Source organism: Haliotis rufescens, unplaced genomic scaffold (genome assembly GCF_023055435.1).
Source record: "Haliotis rufescens isolate VD_foot unplaced genomic scaffold, xgHalRufe1.0.p SCAF_2, whole genome shotgun sequence".
NCBI classification, from domain to species: domain Eukaryota; kingdom Metazoa; phylum Mollusca; class Gastropoda; order Lepetellida; family Haliotidae; genus Haliotis; species Haliotis rufescens.
Window position 1 is genome coordinate 699,780 of NW_025963890.1, and position 18,483 is coordinate 718,262.

General features: G+C 47.9%; 1 protein-coding gene across 1 annotated transcript in view; it reads right to left on the reverse strand.

Annotated features, from left to right (window-relative positions):
- LOC124115582 (exosome RNA helicase MTR4-like) overlaps nucleotides 1-18,483 on the reverse strand; it is a 38,887-nt gene that overhangs the window by 2,484 nt on the left and 17,920 nt on the right. The window contains exons 17-24 of the mRNA XM_046476627.1: nucleotides 17,515-17,586; nucleotides 10,646-10,771; nucleotides 10,201-10,311; nucleotides 5,601-5,693; nucleotides 5,297-5,392; nucleotides 2,093-2,256; nucleotides 1,617-1,779; nucleotides 652-817 (exon numbers count right to left, since the gene is read on the reverse strand). Of these exons, the coding sequence (XP_046332583.1) occupies nucleotides 652-817; nucleotides 1,617-1,779; nucleotides 2,093-2,256; nucleotides 5,297-5,392; nucleotides 5,601-5,693; nucleotides 10,201-10,311; nucleotides 10,646-10,771; nucleotides 17,515-17,586 (991 nt within the window). The remainder of the gene's footprint in view (nucleotides 1-651; nucleotides 818-1,616; nucleotides 1,780-2,092; nucleotides 2,257-5,296; nucleotides 5,393-5,600; nucleotides 5,694-10,200; nucleotides 10,312-10,645; nucleotides 10,772-17,514; nucleotides 17,587-18,483) is intronic.

An 18,483-nucleotide genomic window follows, 5' to 3' on the forward strand; every position in this document is an offset into this window, starting at 1 on the left:
TAACCATAGCGACATGTATATATACACCTGATTAAACTACATGTAACCATTGTAACATGTATCATGCAGTATATATACACCTGGCTATACTACCTGAAACCATGGTAACATGTAACATGCAGTATATATACACCTGATAATACTGTCTGTAGCCATGGTAACATGTATATCATACAGTATACATACTCCTGAATATACTACCTGTAACCATGGAAATGTATCTATCATGTATATATACACCTCATTATAACACCTGTAACCATGGTAAGATGTATTTTTTTACACACCTCATACTGCCTGTAACTACGGTTACATGTATATCACACAGTATATATACACCCAAATATACTGTCTCTAACAAATCTAACACACACACACACACACACACACACACACACACACACACACACACACACACACACACACACACACACACACACACACACACACACACACACACACACACACACACACACACACACACACACACACACACACACACACACCTGATATTATTTCCTGTAACAAATTTTTCATACAGTATCTTTTCAAATGAACACAGCAAGTGTGCTTTAGAATTACATGGCAGCTTCATTGCCTAGATTTCATTAACACCTGCTAGCTCTGAAGAACATGGACTATCATTCTCACCTTCAAAGATGTCGGTCATTTTACACAACTGGGCAAATGTTGATCCGTTACACCAAGCGTTGACAACGTCCATCATGTGAGGGCGGAATGCCTCGGCGTAAGCCTCCTCCTCCAGGTGCTCCAGCTTGGCCTCCCGACTGACCCGGGCGATACGCCGAGCGGTGTCCTGCAAGTCACAACAAGCCATATGACACCATGCTTACACTCATATCACAGAGATACTCCCAGGATGTCAGGCCCGGTGTCCTGCAAGTCACAACAAGCCATATGACAGCATGCTTACACTCATATCACAGAGATACTCCCAGGATGTCAGGCCCGGTGTCCTGCAAGTCACAACAAGCCATATGACACCATGCTTACACTCATATAAGAGAGATACTCCCAGGATGTCAGGCCCGGTGTCCTGCAAGTCACAACAAGCCATATGACACCATGCTTACACTCATATCACAGAGATACTCCCAGGATGTCGGGCCATGTCCCCTTAACTAAGGAAACAAGAACTAACATTGCCAGAGAAAATTAAGAGCTAATTGAGCTGGATTTCATCAAATTCAAAAAGAGGTTAGTAACAGGTGATGAAACGTAGGTCTACCAGTCTGATCCTGAGTCAAAACATCAATCCATGGAAAGGCACCATTCTACTTCTCCCGCACCAAAGAATTCAAGTCTTCAAGATCAGTGAAGAAAGTTATGGCGGGGGACACTAGAAATGGGCTTCACACGTTGTACCCATGTTGGGAATCGAACCCGGGTCTTCCGCATGACGAGCGAATGCTTTAATCACTAGGCCACCCGACCACCCCTATTCTGGGATGACAAGGATGTGATCCTTGTAGATTACTTTGAAAGTGAAGAGATGATAACTGGTGCCTACAATGCAAATTTGCTTCATCACCTGAGAGATTCTATCAAAGAAAAGCGGCGTGGAATGCCGACCCATTAACTACAGGGTTCCTTACCTGCATGATACGCAGCGGCCCGGAGAGCTCCTCGGTCAGTTTGGGCATCTCGTTGGAGTTCTCCTGGAACACGAAGCAGCTGAGGAGGGCACAGGACTGCTGCTCGGTCAGGTTGTTGAAGACACCATTAAACAACAGCTCTGTCAGCAGCAGCTCGTCCGCACTGGAGGAGAGTCATGCAGTTAGTTAGATATGTTGGTGAAAATAGTCTCTGCACAAATACTTGCTCGTTAGCACTGGAGGAGAGTCACGCAACTGATGGTTAGATATGTTACTTGCTCGTCAGCACTGGAGGAGAGTCACACAACTGATAGCTAGATATGTTGGCGTTCACTCTTCTTGTGGTATAAAGGACTACGAACTGACAAGGCTTCACTGGACATATAACATGGAAGGTGATTCCTGAACACCCTGTAGTCCGCTGGATGAACATGGCTGTTATTGTACATCAAGGAAACAAGGCCCCAGTTACCTACCTGCTAATCTCACACGCCACCCGGCCTTTGATCTCGATGACGTCAGAGCTGGTTGCATACCCCATTCTCCGGAGAACGCGTTTCCGACACTTGAGTTCGTCCATCTGCAGCAGGGACTTCTTCTTCTTCAGCTCAGATTTGATGGCCTTCACCTCGTTACCGAGCTGGAAGATAAGTACTCCAGAATATATACTGCCCAACACATCTTGTGTCTTTGATTGTTTGTTGTTAACGCTGTAGTAATCTATATTCCCGCAATTTAACAGCAACCTGTAAATACTTGAGTCTTGGTCACACAAACTAGTGATGCAACACCCCACACCCTTGAGGTGCCATGCAATAAGGCAAATTACCAAGCCTTACCATCCCCACACAACTCAGTCACCTGTTTGACACATAATAGAGTGCCTACCACCTACCCAACACTTCCTGTCATACAAGGAATACAGCAACACCCCATCTACCCAACACTTCCTGTCATACAAGGAATACAGCAACACCCCACCTACCCAACACTTCCTGTCATACAAGGAATACAGCAACACCCCACCTACCCAACACTTCCTGTCATACAAGGAATACAGCAACGCCCCACCTACCTGAGACTTCCTGTCATACAAGGAATACAGCACAACCCACCTACCTGAGACTTCCTGTCATACAAGGAATACAGCAACACCCCACCTACCCAACACTTCCTGTCATACAAGGAATACAGCAACACCCCACCTACCCAACACTTCCTGTCATACAAGGAATACAGCAACGCCCCACCTACCTGAGACTTCCTGTCATACAAGGAATACAGCACAACCCACCTACCTGAGACTTCCTGTCATACAAGGAATACAGCAACACCCCACCTACCCAACACTTCCTGTCATACAAGGAATACAGCAACACCCCACCTACCCAACACTTCCTGTCATACAAGGAATACAGCAACACCCCACCTACCCAACACTTCCTGTCATACAAGGAATACAGCAACACCCCACCTACCCAACACTTCCTGTCATACAAGGAATACAGCAACACCCCACCTACCTGAGACTTCCTGTCATACAAGGAATACAGCAACACCCCACCTACCTGAGACTTCCTGTCATACAAGGAATACAGCAACACCCCACCTACCTGAGACTTCCTGTCATACAAGGAATACAGCACAACCCACCTACCTGAGACTTCCTGTCATACAAGGAATACAGCAACACCCCACCTACCCAACACTTCCTGTCATACAAGGAATACAGCAACACCCCACCTACCCAACACTTCCTGTCATACAAGGAATACAGCAACACCCCACCTACCCAACACTTCCTGTCATACAAGGAATACAGCAACACCCCACCTACCCAACACTTCCTGTCATACAAGGAATACAGCAACACCCCACCTACCTGAGACTTCCTGTCATACAAGGAATACAGCAACACCCCACCTACCTGAGACTTCCTGTCATACAAGGAATACAGCAACACCCCACCTACCTGAGACTTCCTGTCATACAAGGAATACAGCAACACCCCATCTACCCAACACTTCCTGTCATACAAGGAATACAGCAACACCCCACCTACCTGAGACTTCCTGTCATACAAGGAATACAGCAACACCCCACCTACCTGAGACTTCCTGTCATACAAGGAATACAGCAACGCCCCACCTACCCAACACTTCCTGTCATACAAGGAATACAGCAACACCCCACCTACCCAACACTTCCTGTCATACAAGGAATACAGCAACACCCCACCTACCTGAGACTTCCTGTCATACAAGGAATACAGCAACGCCCCACCTACCCAACACTTCCCGTCATACAAGGAATACAGCAACACCCCACCTACCCAACACTTCCTGTCATACAAGGAATACAGCAACGCCCCACCTACCCAACACTTCCTGTCATACAAAGAATACAGCAACACCCCACCTACCCAACACTTCCTGTCATACAAGGAATACAGCAACGCCCCACCTACCCAACACTTCCTGTCATACAAGGAATACAGCAACACCCCACCTACCTGAGACTTTCTGTCATACAAGGAATACAGCAACACCCCAACTACCCGACACTTCCTGTCATACAAGGAATACAGCAACACCCCATCTACCCAACACTTCCTGTCATACAAGGAATACAGCAACACCCCACCTACCCAACACTTCCTGTCATACAAGGAATACAGCAACACCCCACCTACCCGACACTTCCTGTCATACAAGGAATACAGCAACACCCCACCTACCCAACACTTCCTGTCATACAAGGAATACAGCAACACCCCACCTACCTGAGACTTCCTGTCATACAAGGAATACAGCAACACCCCACCTACCCAACACTTCCTGTCATACAAGGAATACAGCAACACCCCACCTACCCAACACTTCCTGTCATACAAGGAATACAGCAACACCCCACCTACCCAAGACTTCCTGTCATACAAGGAATACAGCAACGCCCCACCTACCTGAGACTTCCTGTCATACAAGGAATACAGCAACACCCCACCTACCCAAGACTTCCTGTCATACAAGGAATACAGCAACACCCCATCTACCCAACACTTCCTGTCATACAAGGAATACATCAAAACCCCACCTACCCAACACTTCCTGTCATACAAGGAATACAGCAACACCCCACCTACCCAACACTTCCTGTCATACAAGGAATACAGCAACACCCCACCTACCCGAGACTTCCTGTCATACAAGGAATACAGCAACACCCCACCTACCCGAGACTTCCTGTCATACAAGGAATACAGCAACGCCCCACCTACCCGAGACTTCCTGTCATACAAGGAATACAGCAACACCCCACCTACCCAACACTTCCTGTCATACAAGGAATACAGCACACCCCACCTACCCGAGACTTCCTGTCATACAAGGAATACATCAAAACCCCACCTACCCAACACTTCCTGTCATACAAGGAATACAGCAACACCCCACCTACCCAACACTTCCTGTCATACAAGGAATACAGCAACACCCCACCTACCCAACACTTCCTGTCATACAAGGAATACAGCAACACCCCATCTACCCAACACTTCCTGTCATACAAGGATGCAGCAACACCCCACCTACCCGAGACTTCCTGTCATACAAGGAACACAGCAACACCCCACCTACCCAACACTTCCTGTCATACAAGGAATACAGCAACACCCCACCTACCCGAGACTTCCTGTCATACAAGGAATACAGCTCCTCTAACTGGGCATCCTTATGGAGTGGATGAGAGTATAAACGATGTTCAAAGGCTTCGGTTTTCTGCAAAGAAAAAGTATGTAAGGTTGCTGAAGATGATTAATAAAATAAATAAATAATAGGGTTACAGAATAAATTTGACTTTCTTGAGGGCAAGAACCAATAAACAAGAATCAATACTGACAAGAATTCAACAAAGAATCTAAGGATTAGTGTGTGTGTTGCTTGGAGATGAGTGGCATGGTTCTGACTGGGATAATGGTACACCCACCTTGATGATTTCCTGTAGCTTCTTGTCCTTGATGCCCATATCCTCTATAGGGTCAAGGGGAGGTAAGCCATCAGGGAAGCGCTTCTCCACCTCCTACAATGACCCAACGTTCTAACAATGAGTCAAGACAAGTGAAAGCTATTTGCTACAGATACCAGAGTCTACTAGAACATGACTCTCCTGGGGTGGACACTGACTGGGAGAGTTATCTGCTACAGATACTAGAGTCTGCTAGAACATGACTTGGAGAGTTATCTGCTACAGATACTAGAGTCTGCTAGAACATGACTCTCCTGGGGTGGACACTGACTGGGAGAGTTATCTGCTACAGATACTAGAGTCTGCTAGAACATGACTTGGAGAGTTATCTGCTACAGATACTAGAGTCTGCTAGAACATGACTGGGAGAGTTATCTGCTACAGATACTAGAGTCTGCTAGAACATGACTTGGAGAGTTATCTGCTACAGATACTAGAGTCTGCTAGAACATGACTCTCCTGGGGTGGACACTGACTGGGAGAGTTATCTGCTACAGATACTAGAGTCTGCTAGAACATGACTTGGAGAGTTATCTGCTACAGATACTAGAGTCTGCTAGAACATGACTTGGAGAGTTATCTGCTACAGATACTAGAGTCTGCTAGAACATGACTCTCCTGGGGTGGACACTGACTGGGAGAGTTATCTGCTACAGATACTAGAGTCTGCTAGAACATGACTCTCCTGGGGTGGACACTGACTGGGAGAGTTATCTGCTACAGATACTAGAGTCTGCTAGAACATGACTGGGAGAGTTATCTGCTACAGATACTAGAGTCTGCTAGAACATGACTTGGAGAGTTATCTGCTACAGATACTAGAGTCTGCTAGAACATGACTCTCCTGGGGTGGACACTGACTGGGAGAGTTATCTGCTACAGATACTAGAGTCTGCTAGAACATGACTTGGAGAGTTATCTGCTACAGATACTAGAGTCTGCTAGAACATGACTGGGAGAGTTATCTGCTACAGATACTAGAGTCTGCTAGAACATGACTTGGAGAGTTATCTGCTACAGATACTAGAGTCTGCTAGAACATGACTGGGAGAGTTATCTGCTACAGATACTAGAGTCTGCTAGAACATGACTTGGAGAGTTATCTGCTACAGATACTAGAGTCTGCTAGAACATGACTTGGAGAGTTATCTGCTACAGATACTAGAGTCTGCTAGAACATGACTGGGAGAGTTATCTGCTACAGATACTAGAGTCTGCTAGAACATGACTTGGAGAGTTATCTGCTACAGATACTAGAGTCTGCTAGAACATGACTCTCCTGGGGTGGACACTGACTGGGAGAGTTATCTGCTACAGATACTAGAGTCTGCTAGAACATGACTTGGAGAGTTATCTGCTACAGATACTAGAGTCTGCTAGAACATGACTGGGAGAGTTATCTGCTACAGATACTAGAGTCTGCTAGAACATGACTTGGAGAGTTATCTGCTACAGATACTAGAGTCTGCTAGAACATGACTGGGAGAGTTATCTGCTACAGATACTAGAGTCTGCTAGAACATGACTTGGAGAGTTATCTGCTACAGATACTAGAGTCTGCTAGAACATGACTTGGAGAGTTATCTGCTACAGATACTAGAGTCTGCTAGAACATGACTCTCCTGGGGTGGACACTGACTGGGAGAGTTATCTGCTACAGATACTAGAGTCTGCTAGAACATGACTGGGAGAGTTATCTGCTACAGATACTAGAGTCTGCTAGAACATGACTTGGAGAGTTATCTGCTACAGATACTAGAGTCTGCTAGAACATGACTGGGAGAGTTATCTGCTACAGATACTAGAGTCTGCTAGAACATGACTCTCCTGGGGTGGACACTGACTGGGAGAGTTCTGCTACAGATACTAGAATCTGCTAGAACATGACTCTCCTGGGGTGGACACTGACTGGGAGAGTTCTGCTACAGATACTAGAATCTGCTAGAACATGACTCTCCTGGGGTGGACACTGACTGGGAGAGTTCTGCTACAGATACTAGAATCTGCTAGAACATGACTCTCCTGGGGTGGACACTGACTGGGAGAGTTCTGCTACAGATACTAGAATCTGCTAGAACATGACTCTCCTGGGGTGGACACTGACTGGGAGAGTTCTGCTACAGATACTAGAGTCTGCTAGAACATGACTCTCCTGGGGTGGACACTGACTTGGAGAGTTATCTGCTACAGATACTAGAGTCTGCTAGAACATGACTGGGAGAGTTATCTGCTACAGATACTAGAGTCTGCTAGAACATGACTCTCCTGGGGTGGACACTGACTGGGAGAGTTCTGCTACAGATACTAGAATCTGCTAGAACATGACTCTCCTGGGGTGGACACTGACTGGGAGAGTTCTGCTACAGATACTAGAATCTGCTAGAACATGACTCTCCTGGGGTGGACACTGACTGGGAGAGTTCTGCTACAGATACTAGAATCTGCTAGAACATGACTCTCCTGGGGTGGACACTGACTGGGAGAGTTCTGCTACAGATACTAGAATCTGCTAGAACATGACTCTCCTGGGGTGGACACTGACTGGGAGAGTTCTGCTACAGATACTAGAGTCTGCTAGAACATGACTCTCCTGGGGTGGACACTGACTTGGAGAGTTATCTGCTACAGATACTAGAGTCTGCTAGAACATGACTGGGAGAGTTATCTGCTACAGATACTAGAGTCTGCTAGAACATGACTCTCCTGGGGTGGACACTGACTGGGAGAGTTCTGCTACAGATACTAGAATCTGCTAGAACATGACTCTCCTGGGGTGGACACTGACTGGGAGAGTTCTGCTACAGATACTAGAATCTGCTAGAACATGACTCTCCTGGGGTGGACACTGACTGGGAGAGTTCTGCTACAGATACTAGAATCTGCTAGAACATGACTCTCCTGGGGTGGACACTGACTGGGAGAGTTCTGCTACAGATACTAGAGTCTGCTAGAACATGACTCTCCTGGGGTGGACACTGACTGGGAGAGTTATCTGCTACAGATACTAGAGTCTGCTAGAACATGACTCTCCTGGGGTGGACACTGACTGGGAGAGTTCTGCTACAGATACTAGAATCTGCTAGAACATGACTCTCCTGGGGTGGACACTGACTGGGAGAGTTCTGCTACAGATACTAGAGTCTGCTAGAACATGACTCTCCTGGGGTGGACACTGACTGGGAGAGTTATCTGCTACAGATACAGTGATCGCTCGCTATTGCGCTCTTCGATAAAGCGCTACCTCGGTTACTACGCGCGGTAACACATGGCTCCCCAAATTTATGTACACATGTATTACTGAGAGTTTTACACAGACATCATTGTATTGTTGTTCGTTGTTCATTTGCACATAACGCTTCTCATTGCATAATCAACCGTTTATCGCTGAATGGAGTTCTAATAATCTGTTTGAAAACATCCGCGGAAAGTCCCGGAAATACGATTGTTCAACTAGTTAACTTTTCACACTATACATCCTTTGATCTTAGAAGCGCATGCATGCAATAAAAGAGAACCACAAGCAAAGTTTATATTCTTAATTAGTGGGCAATCCAATTTAAGGCTAAACTGTCACACACATGTAGTTGCTGTCACAACACGGCGGTCATTCATTTCGTAATCGCGCTTTCGTAACATGCCTGGTTTTTTTCCGTAGTTATAACAAGCGATTTCATTGGATTAAAATTTGTTTCTAATGACGCTTTCTTGCCGAAATCTGCTACAAGTTTCGTGATTGGTCAATTTTGAGCACGTGACCTCAGGCAGACAATCAAATTATAGCTGTGATACCAAGCTCGTGTTTGATAAATTTCAGAAGTTAGCGAAAGATTTTTTGTTAAATCGTGTTATTCTGAACGTTTTAAGCAGGAAATCACGATATATATTGAAAATATGGAACTTCGAGAATGTATTGTGCTAGGTTACGAGCTGTGACAAAGATTTTTCATGCATATATTTTTGCATTAAACGTTGTGTCCGAGCCGAGAATTCAAGGCGACGAAAGCCGAGATGTCATTTGACTTACATTACACGCGATCGCACGAAACGATGGAAATAATAACTTAGATGTAAGTTAGATTACTTTTAGATATATTTTTGTTGATTTTATTTATCACTTTGTATAATATATTTAAAGATTTGCTTAAAATAGTCTTTATTTAGCTCTTTGACATGTTCGATGCGGACCAGTTGTCGAAATGTGTGTCCGAGAATTTTATTTTCAATAACATCGCGGGAAATAGTGAATAATTTTTTAATTTATTGATAAAAAATGATAAATTAGAATGGAATACGTATTTCAGACATTGTGAAATGTGACAGATTTAATAAATGAATGATATTACAGGTAGATCTAGGTCCATAAAAATATATACTATTTTGACGTGACGTGAGATAAACACATATTGATGATTTGAGATTTGCCGAGCGCGCTCCCCCGCCTCGGCCTCGGCTCATCGTCTATAACGCCCACCAATTATTTGGACCCCATTGGTAGCGTTGTAGCGAGGGACCACTGTACTAGAGTCTGCTAGAACATGACTCTCCTGGGGTGGAGACTGACCTGGAGAGACTTGTAGACACTCTGCCTCTTGTCGTTACTCTTGAGGTCCTGTGGGACGTACAGTCTTATCGCACTGATTCCCTCGATCAGCGTCGTCAACACCGGTACAACCTGCACACACAGAACTGTTAGTCAGAAGCAACCCACCATCAGTCCTAATCTTGTTTGTCTGGTTGTAGTGTATCAAGATCCCTTGTCAACAATTACACACTTCCCAGAGTGAGTGAGTGAGTACGCTACTTTTAGCATTTTCCAGCAATATCACGGCGGGGGACACCAGAAATGGGCTTTGCACATTGTACCCATGTCGGGAATCAAACCTAGGTCTTCGGCATGACATAAATGTTTTAACCACTAGGCTACCCGACCGCCCCCACACACTTCCCAGAATTAATATCATGACTATTATTCCCATTGTCCTCTGTTGTTTAACTCTGAGACATACCTGCATTTCCCCGCGTTGGCCTTTGGGACAAGGCTTTATGTCCGTTGTTTTACGAGATTTTGCACTTTCCTTGGTTATATACATCAATACTTCAGCTATGTAGAGAGGTCCTGTGTCATCGGTCGCCTGCAACACACCAATAGTTCCATATATGAAAACTAAATTCTAACTAAACTAAATTTTTCAGGATAGGGAATGTGGTCCTTTTTAGTCTTCTCAATCCTCGATGGTTTCAGGCCATCCCCAACAACCATACAAAGATGAAAGAATCACCAATGGCTAATCTGGGAATAGATCTAATTGAAAATCATCCACCTTAAGCTTTGAAACCTTCATGCATTCTCACCGTAAGATAGAATAGGAAAAGTAACAATATATATTTTCAAATAGTGACAATCTCAGTTTCGTATATCACCATTTTTCAGTTGTGAATATCATTTATCCAAATGTCCACCTCACATGTACAGAATTGAAATGTTGTACCATTATATAATGGTTGTACACAGTCATAGAATGGTTGTACACAGTCATAGAATGGTTGTACACAGTTAGGCAATGGTTGTACAATTATACAATGATTATTTAGTTATACAATGGTTGTACACAGTTATACAATGGTTGAACAATTTTGTAGAATTTTCCTATTCGGAATATTCTATAAGTAATACGTTACCACTGTTATACCGAGGCTGTTGTCTCCCACAACTGCTGCTATAGCGAAATCTACCACAGAGATCTCAATTACCTCATGCAGCACGTGCGTAGCCACCTAGCTGCCATGTGACACCCTTCACTCTTGTCTCCTGCGAGAGCAAGTGCTCGGGGGATGGACGGGCGGGCAGCAGCCCAGTGGTAACGTATTACTTATAGAATATTCCGAATAGGAAAATTCTACAAATTACATTAAGTAATACGTTACCACTGTTATACCGAGGCTGACTACCACAGTAGGCGGTGGGGAGCACCTACAACCCGAATCCTGACTGCTAGCGTTCCTTCCGACCAGCGGAAGTAAACACCAAGGCGGAAGCACTCGATGCGCATGCACCTAGCTAGGCGTTACCCTATAGGAATACCAAAGCACTGTCAAGCGCATACCGTAAGGCTCAATCGTCAATGCCAAAACGATTGGTGACTCCAAACGGCCCCACTGGATAGGTATTTCATCGCCGCAGCGGATGAGAACACTGTATCCGCGTGAGCTAAATCTTAGATCAGGTTAAACAGTCGAAAAGAGGGAAATTAATTTCCTTCAGACCGTATATCCCAGAGCAAGCCTACTTAAAGTATGCATTAGGCGCGTGACCTAATTCCAGTATTCGTAAGCATGTATCGCAAGGTTGGAATACACGACAGACAATTAAATGCATAATTGTCAAAATACAAATAAGGACAAAACACACAAAAAGCCGCCTCACCTGTGGTGTGAGTGCGCTGGTTTGCAGGACCCCCACTCCTGTACCCACGGCGTGGGAACATTGGAGACGACCCAGATTGACCACCGTGCAAGGACTGACGACTGCGGAGTTTGGAATTGCGCTGGACACACCCCCTAGATGACCGCTTGTGCCGCGATCAGCGGCCCAAGACGGTGCACCCCCTCCACGTCTTCATCAGAAACCTTTCTGAGGTAATGATTGGCAAAAACCGAGTCAGAACGCCAGTAACAACCTCGTAATATTCTGTGAACAGAGATATTCGAGTGTAGGGCAAATGTTGCCGCTAGCGCCCTGATCTCGTGCGGGTTTGACCCCGCTACCGGTAAACCCCCGAGACCGGTACGCCAGATTGATGACAGAACGAAGCCACAACGCAATCGAGTTGCGAGTTATGTCAACCGTGCGATTAGGGTTACACGATATGAACAGACGGTCACGCCCTTGTCTACGTTCATTCGAAGCCTTAAGATAATACTTAAGGGCCCTAACCGGACACAGCGCTCTGTCCTCAGTATCAGCAGGATGTAAGATTTCTTTGAGGGATCTTAAAGTGAATTCTCTCTCCGTTTGCCCGACTCTCTGATTCTTGGCGACGAAGCCCATGAGCAGGCCCAGGCGGACCGCTCCTTCGTCACCCCTATCGAATCGTACCTTGGCGACATCGAGTGCATGAATTTCGGATACACGTGCCGCCGTGGCAAAGGAGAGGAGAAATGCTGTTTTCCAAGTCACATGCCGGAACGAAGCACTATGCAAGGGTTCATACGGAGCTTCCGTAAGTGATTGCAACACTAGGGAAAGATCCCAGGCCGGTGCCCGAAGGCGGCCCTTCTTAAGATCGTGCTGTTTGAAACCCTTGATAATACCCCGTATCACCGGCTCTTTGGAGAGACTGGTACCCATAGCAACGTCCCGTACCGTAGCAACGGACGAGACATAGTTGGCAATGGAACCCCCGGAGAGTTTCCGGGTCTCTCGCAAGTGAGACATGAAACGAGCAATATCCTGCACAGATACCTTATCTGGCGAATGAATGTGATGTTTACAACACCACTTCGTGAAAATAACCCAACGTGCATTATACACCTTCTGGGTAGAATCACGATGCATACTAACGTATGCCCGAGACGCCCGGCGAGAAAAACCTTTACTCCTCAGACGCTTGGTGACAACATCCACGCGTGCAGATTGAACTGCCCTGCGTTTGGATGAAGCTGACGGGTGTGAGGGTGGATCAAGAGATCCGGTCTCACAGGCAGTGGGAGTGGCGACTGCGTGACCTGGGTCAGCAAGTCGGGGTACCACGATCTGTTCGGCCACATGGGCGCGATCAGTAACATTCGACAGCGAACTCCTAGAAGCCGGCTTAGAATGTGTGGTATCAACGCTGTCGGCGGGTAAGCATAAGCGTCCAAGCCCGTCCAGTCTAACGCGAGAGCATCGTGATCGATGGCCCTCGGGTCCGGGACTGGTGATACAAACAACGGGAGTTGATTGTTGAACCGTGTTGCGAACAGGTCGACCATCGGACGACCCAAACGTTCGCACAGCCACTGAAACACCACTGGGTTCAGCATCCACTCTGTGGGGCTCGGATCCTGAGGCCTCGATAGAGCATCGGCCAGTACGTTCCGCACACCTGGGATGTGACGGGCGCGTATCTGGCACGGGACACTGTCCACCAGAGCGTAAAACTCGAACGTGAGATCGAGTAGCGAGTGACTGTGGGTTCCCCCCAGTTTGTTCACATAGGACACTACCGTCGTGTTGTCGGTCGCCAGCATGAGCCGGGCGTCGACGAGACGATGCTTCCAGTGATTGACTGCGTTGATCACTGCCTTGAACTCGAGACAATTGATGTGAAGACCTAGTTCGTCTACCCACCACAGCCCCGAGCTCACCTCCCCCTCTAGATGGGCGCCACAGCCCACAAGAGAGGCGTCTGTATACAGGTTCAACGTGGCCCGGCAGGGCCGCATAGAGACTCCTGATAAGACATTGTAAGGGAGCGTCCACCACTCCAGATGCGGTCGGAGCCGATCCGGGAGGGCGACGGTCGCACTGTTCACCTCCGTTGCTAACAACTGGATTAAAAACCGTTGCAGCGGGCGGAGTAGGAGACGACCCCGTTCGGTGCAGTCCTGGGCTGATACAAGTAGCCCTAACAGCTGTTCCCAAAAGTGAACAGTCTGTTGCACCGCTAAGACTTTGGCAATCATCGCCTGAATTTTGTGCCACCGGTTTGGGGGGACAAATAGGCGATGGGACACCGTGTTGAACCGACCTCCGATGAACTGCAAGTTCTGAGAAGGGGTTAACTCGCTCTTGGGGAGATTGACAATCCACCCCAATTGCTCCAAGAGCCGACGTGCGAAAACGAGATGGCGTGACAGGGTGTCCGACATTCGATTTGCTACTAGCGAGTCGTCCAGGTACGCAAAGTACCGGACACCCCTCCGGTGGAGGAACCCCACTATGGGGGTGGTTAACCGGGTGAACAGCCAGGGAGCGGATGAAAGACCGAATGGGAGTACAACCCACTCGTAGTGCCTGCCTTGAAAGACAAACCTGAGATACTTCTGATGATCCGAGTGAATCGGAACATGCAGATAAGCATCCTTCAGGTCGATCGAAGCTAGCCAGTCGGCCGGCATGATCAGTGCTTTCAGGTCCGTCAAGCTCAACATTCTGAACTTGGGCGGTTTGCGCAGGTAGAACTCGTTGAACGATTTCAAGTTGTGAATCATTCTGAGTTCGGCACTGTCCTTCTTGGGAACGAGAAATATCCTGGAGTAAAACCCCGGTGTTATTTCTGGTAGAGCTAACTCCCGAACTGCCCTCTTCTCCACCAACCTGCCGATGGCATCGGCGAGGAAGGGAAGATCGGTTTCCGAATAGAAACCTGCAGACGGGGCAACGGTGAGCGGCGGATTCGCAATGAGATCGAGCCGATAGCCGTACCGAATCGTGTTGACCACCCACGGGTCGTCGAACACTTGTTCCCAATTCTCCCAGTAAGTCTGGAGTCTGGCTCCCACTGGGGAAAGAGAGGGGGGCCGGACAGGCTGCGGCAGGCGCAACTGTCCAGGGCCAAGTGACTCGGGGTCGCCTACGGGCCAACCGAAGTTGGCGCTGTCGGCATACGAACCCCTCCAATGAGAGTCACCTGGAGGGGCTCTTGCCGTCCTTAGACGACTTGGGCTTCCCCCAGTTCCCCTTCTTCCCGCGAAAGGGCTGCTGAGAACCCTTACCGGAGCCCTCAGAGCGGGGCTTCTTCCCGGAGGCAGAAGGACCCGACCCCTTAGGCCTGCCGGACGCAGCATCCTGGGGCGCGCTCCGCTTCGGAGGGGCACCCAGGCGCCTATGCAAGGACCCCACAAGATCCAGTGTGTGCCGAGAGGCCTCGGCAGACACAGCGGCCTGTTGTTCCTTCAGAACCCCAGGGATCTTGTTATTAAACAGGGTCCGAGCAGACCAAGGCTGCGAAAGGAGCACCTCCTGATTAGCAGCGTCCAACCCTGAAGCAACCAGATACGACTGGCGCCGAAGAAAATGGCACGTGCCGGAAACAAAGGCCGAAGCCCCGGCAACGTACTCCAGGGAAGCATTCAAACCGAGCAAGCAGTTGTAAATGTGCTGGTCTCGGTCCGTGGGAGAACCTTCGACCAGACTGGCCGCTGCAGCCAGGTATGTGTCTCTGTGAGACATTGCCAGCATGGAGTGTCGAGCGAGGGTGTCCAGCTGTTGCAAGGTACCTTGTGGTACCGTGGCAACCGGTGGGGCACGGACCCCCAAACGCTCCACATGGGCTTCCGCAGAAGGACCAGCCTCGGGAAAGGCAAGGTCATGTACTGGGAAAGACCCTTTTCTCCACGACAGGGGAGGTAACGGGAGACCCCGACCGGAGGCAGCCGTGAAGGCCTTCTCCAAAGAAGGCTTAATCCCGCGCAGCAAGGTTGATGCCGGGAAAGCCTTGTCGGACGTCTCGTCGTATACCTCGGAGGAACCCACGGAACCGTGGATTCCCCGCGGTATCGGCAGGGGCTTTGGCATGTCCTCTAAGAGGTCATACACCATGGCAACGCGGTCCTTAACCGATAGCGGAAGCAACGGTTCGGGGGAAGGACCGGTAACCACGGCAGCCGCCGCCGTACCGGTGGACCCCGCGTCCGAACCCGCGGCCACCGAAGAGGCCGGGGACGGAACAGCCAGCGGCCTATCTTGCGATAAGGCCGCCAGCTTGGAGTCCACAAGTTTCGACAATAATGCGGCGACGGAAGCCCCAGACAGCCCGAGGGCCGCAAGGGGATCCGCCGCAGCCGAGGAGGTGGTACCCGCACGGGGACCCCGACCGGACGAACCGGCCACCACAGGGGTGGAGACGGACCGTACGTACAGCCGGTACCGCTCAAACTCCGCAGGCCCCAGACCTTCGCACAGGGTACACCGGGTGTCCCCGCAAGGAACCCTGCACCGCGGGCAACGATCGTGGGGATCCCGGGATGACAAAAACTTTCTGCACACCCCACAACTCCGAGGAGCAGGGGTAGAGGGGGTGGATACTGGGGACATATCCATGTCAGACATTGTTTGCTATAAACGAAAAAAAAAACATGGTTACAACGCACGCACCACAACGATTCACAAACGAGCATTTTCACAAGAAAATAAACGAGCAATGTGAACATATAACATACACATATAACTTTTATTAAAGAAATAAGTTATGTTAACCCCCAAAACATACAAGAACAGGGGAAACGTAAAACACAACGTGCATACGCGAACCCCGCAAGTATAGAGAAAAAAGGGCGGGAAAAATTTTCCGTTTGGCGGGAAAATTACAACCAAGCGTAGCTACCGCAACGCCCCATAAAAGCACAGTTTATTAGAGAATAAACTATAATAAATATCACCAAATCTTCAAGGAACGCTTCAGCAGGAGAAAACACGTCTTGCTAAGCAGACGAAGGAGACAAGAGTGAAGGGTGTCATATGGCAGCTAGGTGGCTACGCACGTGCTGCATGAGGTAATTGAGATCTCTGTGGTAGATTTCGCTATAGCAGCAGTTGTGGGAGACAACAGCCTCGGTATAACAGTGGTAACGTATTACTTAATGTAATATGCAATGGTTGCACAATTATACAATTGTTGAACAGTTATACAATGGTTGTACACAGTTATACAATGGTTGAACAATTATGCAATGGTTGCACAATTATACAATTGTTGAACAGCTATACAATGGTTGTACACAGTTATACAATGGTTGAACAATTATGCAATGGTTGCACAATTATACAATTGTTGAACAGTTATACAATGGTTGCACACAGTTATACAATGGTTGAACAATGATGCAATGGTTGTACAATTATACAATGGTTGAACAGTTATACAATGGATGTACACAGTGTGCTCCAGTCTACCTTGCTCTGGTCCATCTTCTTCTGGAAGTTGATGACAACACCCCAGCCAAAATCATCTTCTTTGTTCTTCACCTGGTAAAACAGAGATCTCTACAGTCAGCCAGTGGGCTTCTTGAAGTTAAGGCTGTTAGGATCTACTTGCCTGAGATTAACAAGCCATATCTTGAATGTAATGATGTAATCTCAATAAAGTTGTGGTAGGATATGTATGAAAACTAATATACAATACAAGTCTCCCTACAGGTGTGAGTGTCCTACCTTGACTAGTCTCCCTACAGATGTGAGTGTCCTACCTTGACGAGTCTGCCTACAGGTGTGAGTGTCCTACCTTGACGAGTCTGCCTACAGGTGTGAGTGTCCTACCTTGACGAGTCTCCCTACAGATGTGAGTGTCCTACCTTGACGAGTCTCCCTACAGATGTTAGTGTCCTACCTTGACGAGTCTCCCTACAGGTGTGAGTGTCCTACCTTGACGAGTCTCCCTACAGATGTGAGTGTCCTACCTTGACGAGTCTCCCTACAGATGTGAGTGTCCTACCTTGACGAGTCTCCCTACAGGTGTGAGTGTCCTACCTTGACGAGTCTCCCTACAGATGTGAGTGTCCTACCTTGACGAGTCTGCCTACAGGTGTGAGTGTCCTACCTTGGCGAGTCTCCCTACAGATGTGAGTGTCCTACCTTGATGAGTCTGCCTACAGGTGTGAGTGTCCTACCTTGACGAGTCTCCCTACAGATGTGAGTGTCCTACCTTGACGAGTCTCCCTACAGATGTGAGTGTCCTACCTTGACGAGTCTCCCTACAGATGTGAGTGTCCTACCTTGACGAGTCTCCCTACAGATGTGAGTGTCCTACCTTGACGAGTCTCCCTACAGATGTGAGTGTCCTACCTTGACGAGTCTGCCTACAGATGTGAGTGTCCTACCTTGACGAGTCTGCCTACAGGTGTGAGTGTCCTACCTTGACGAGTC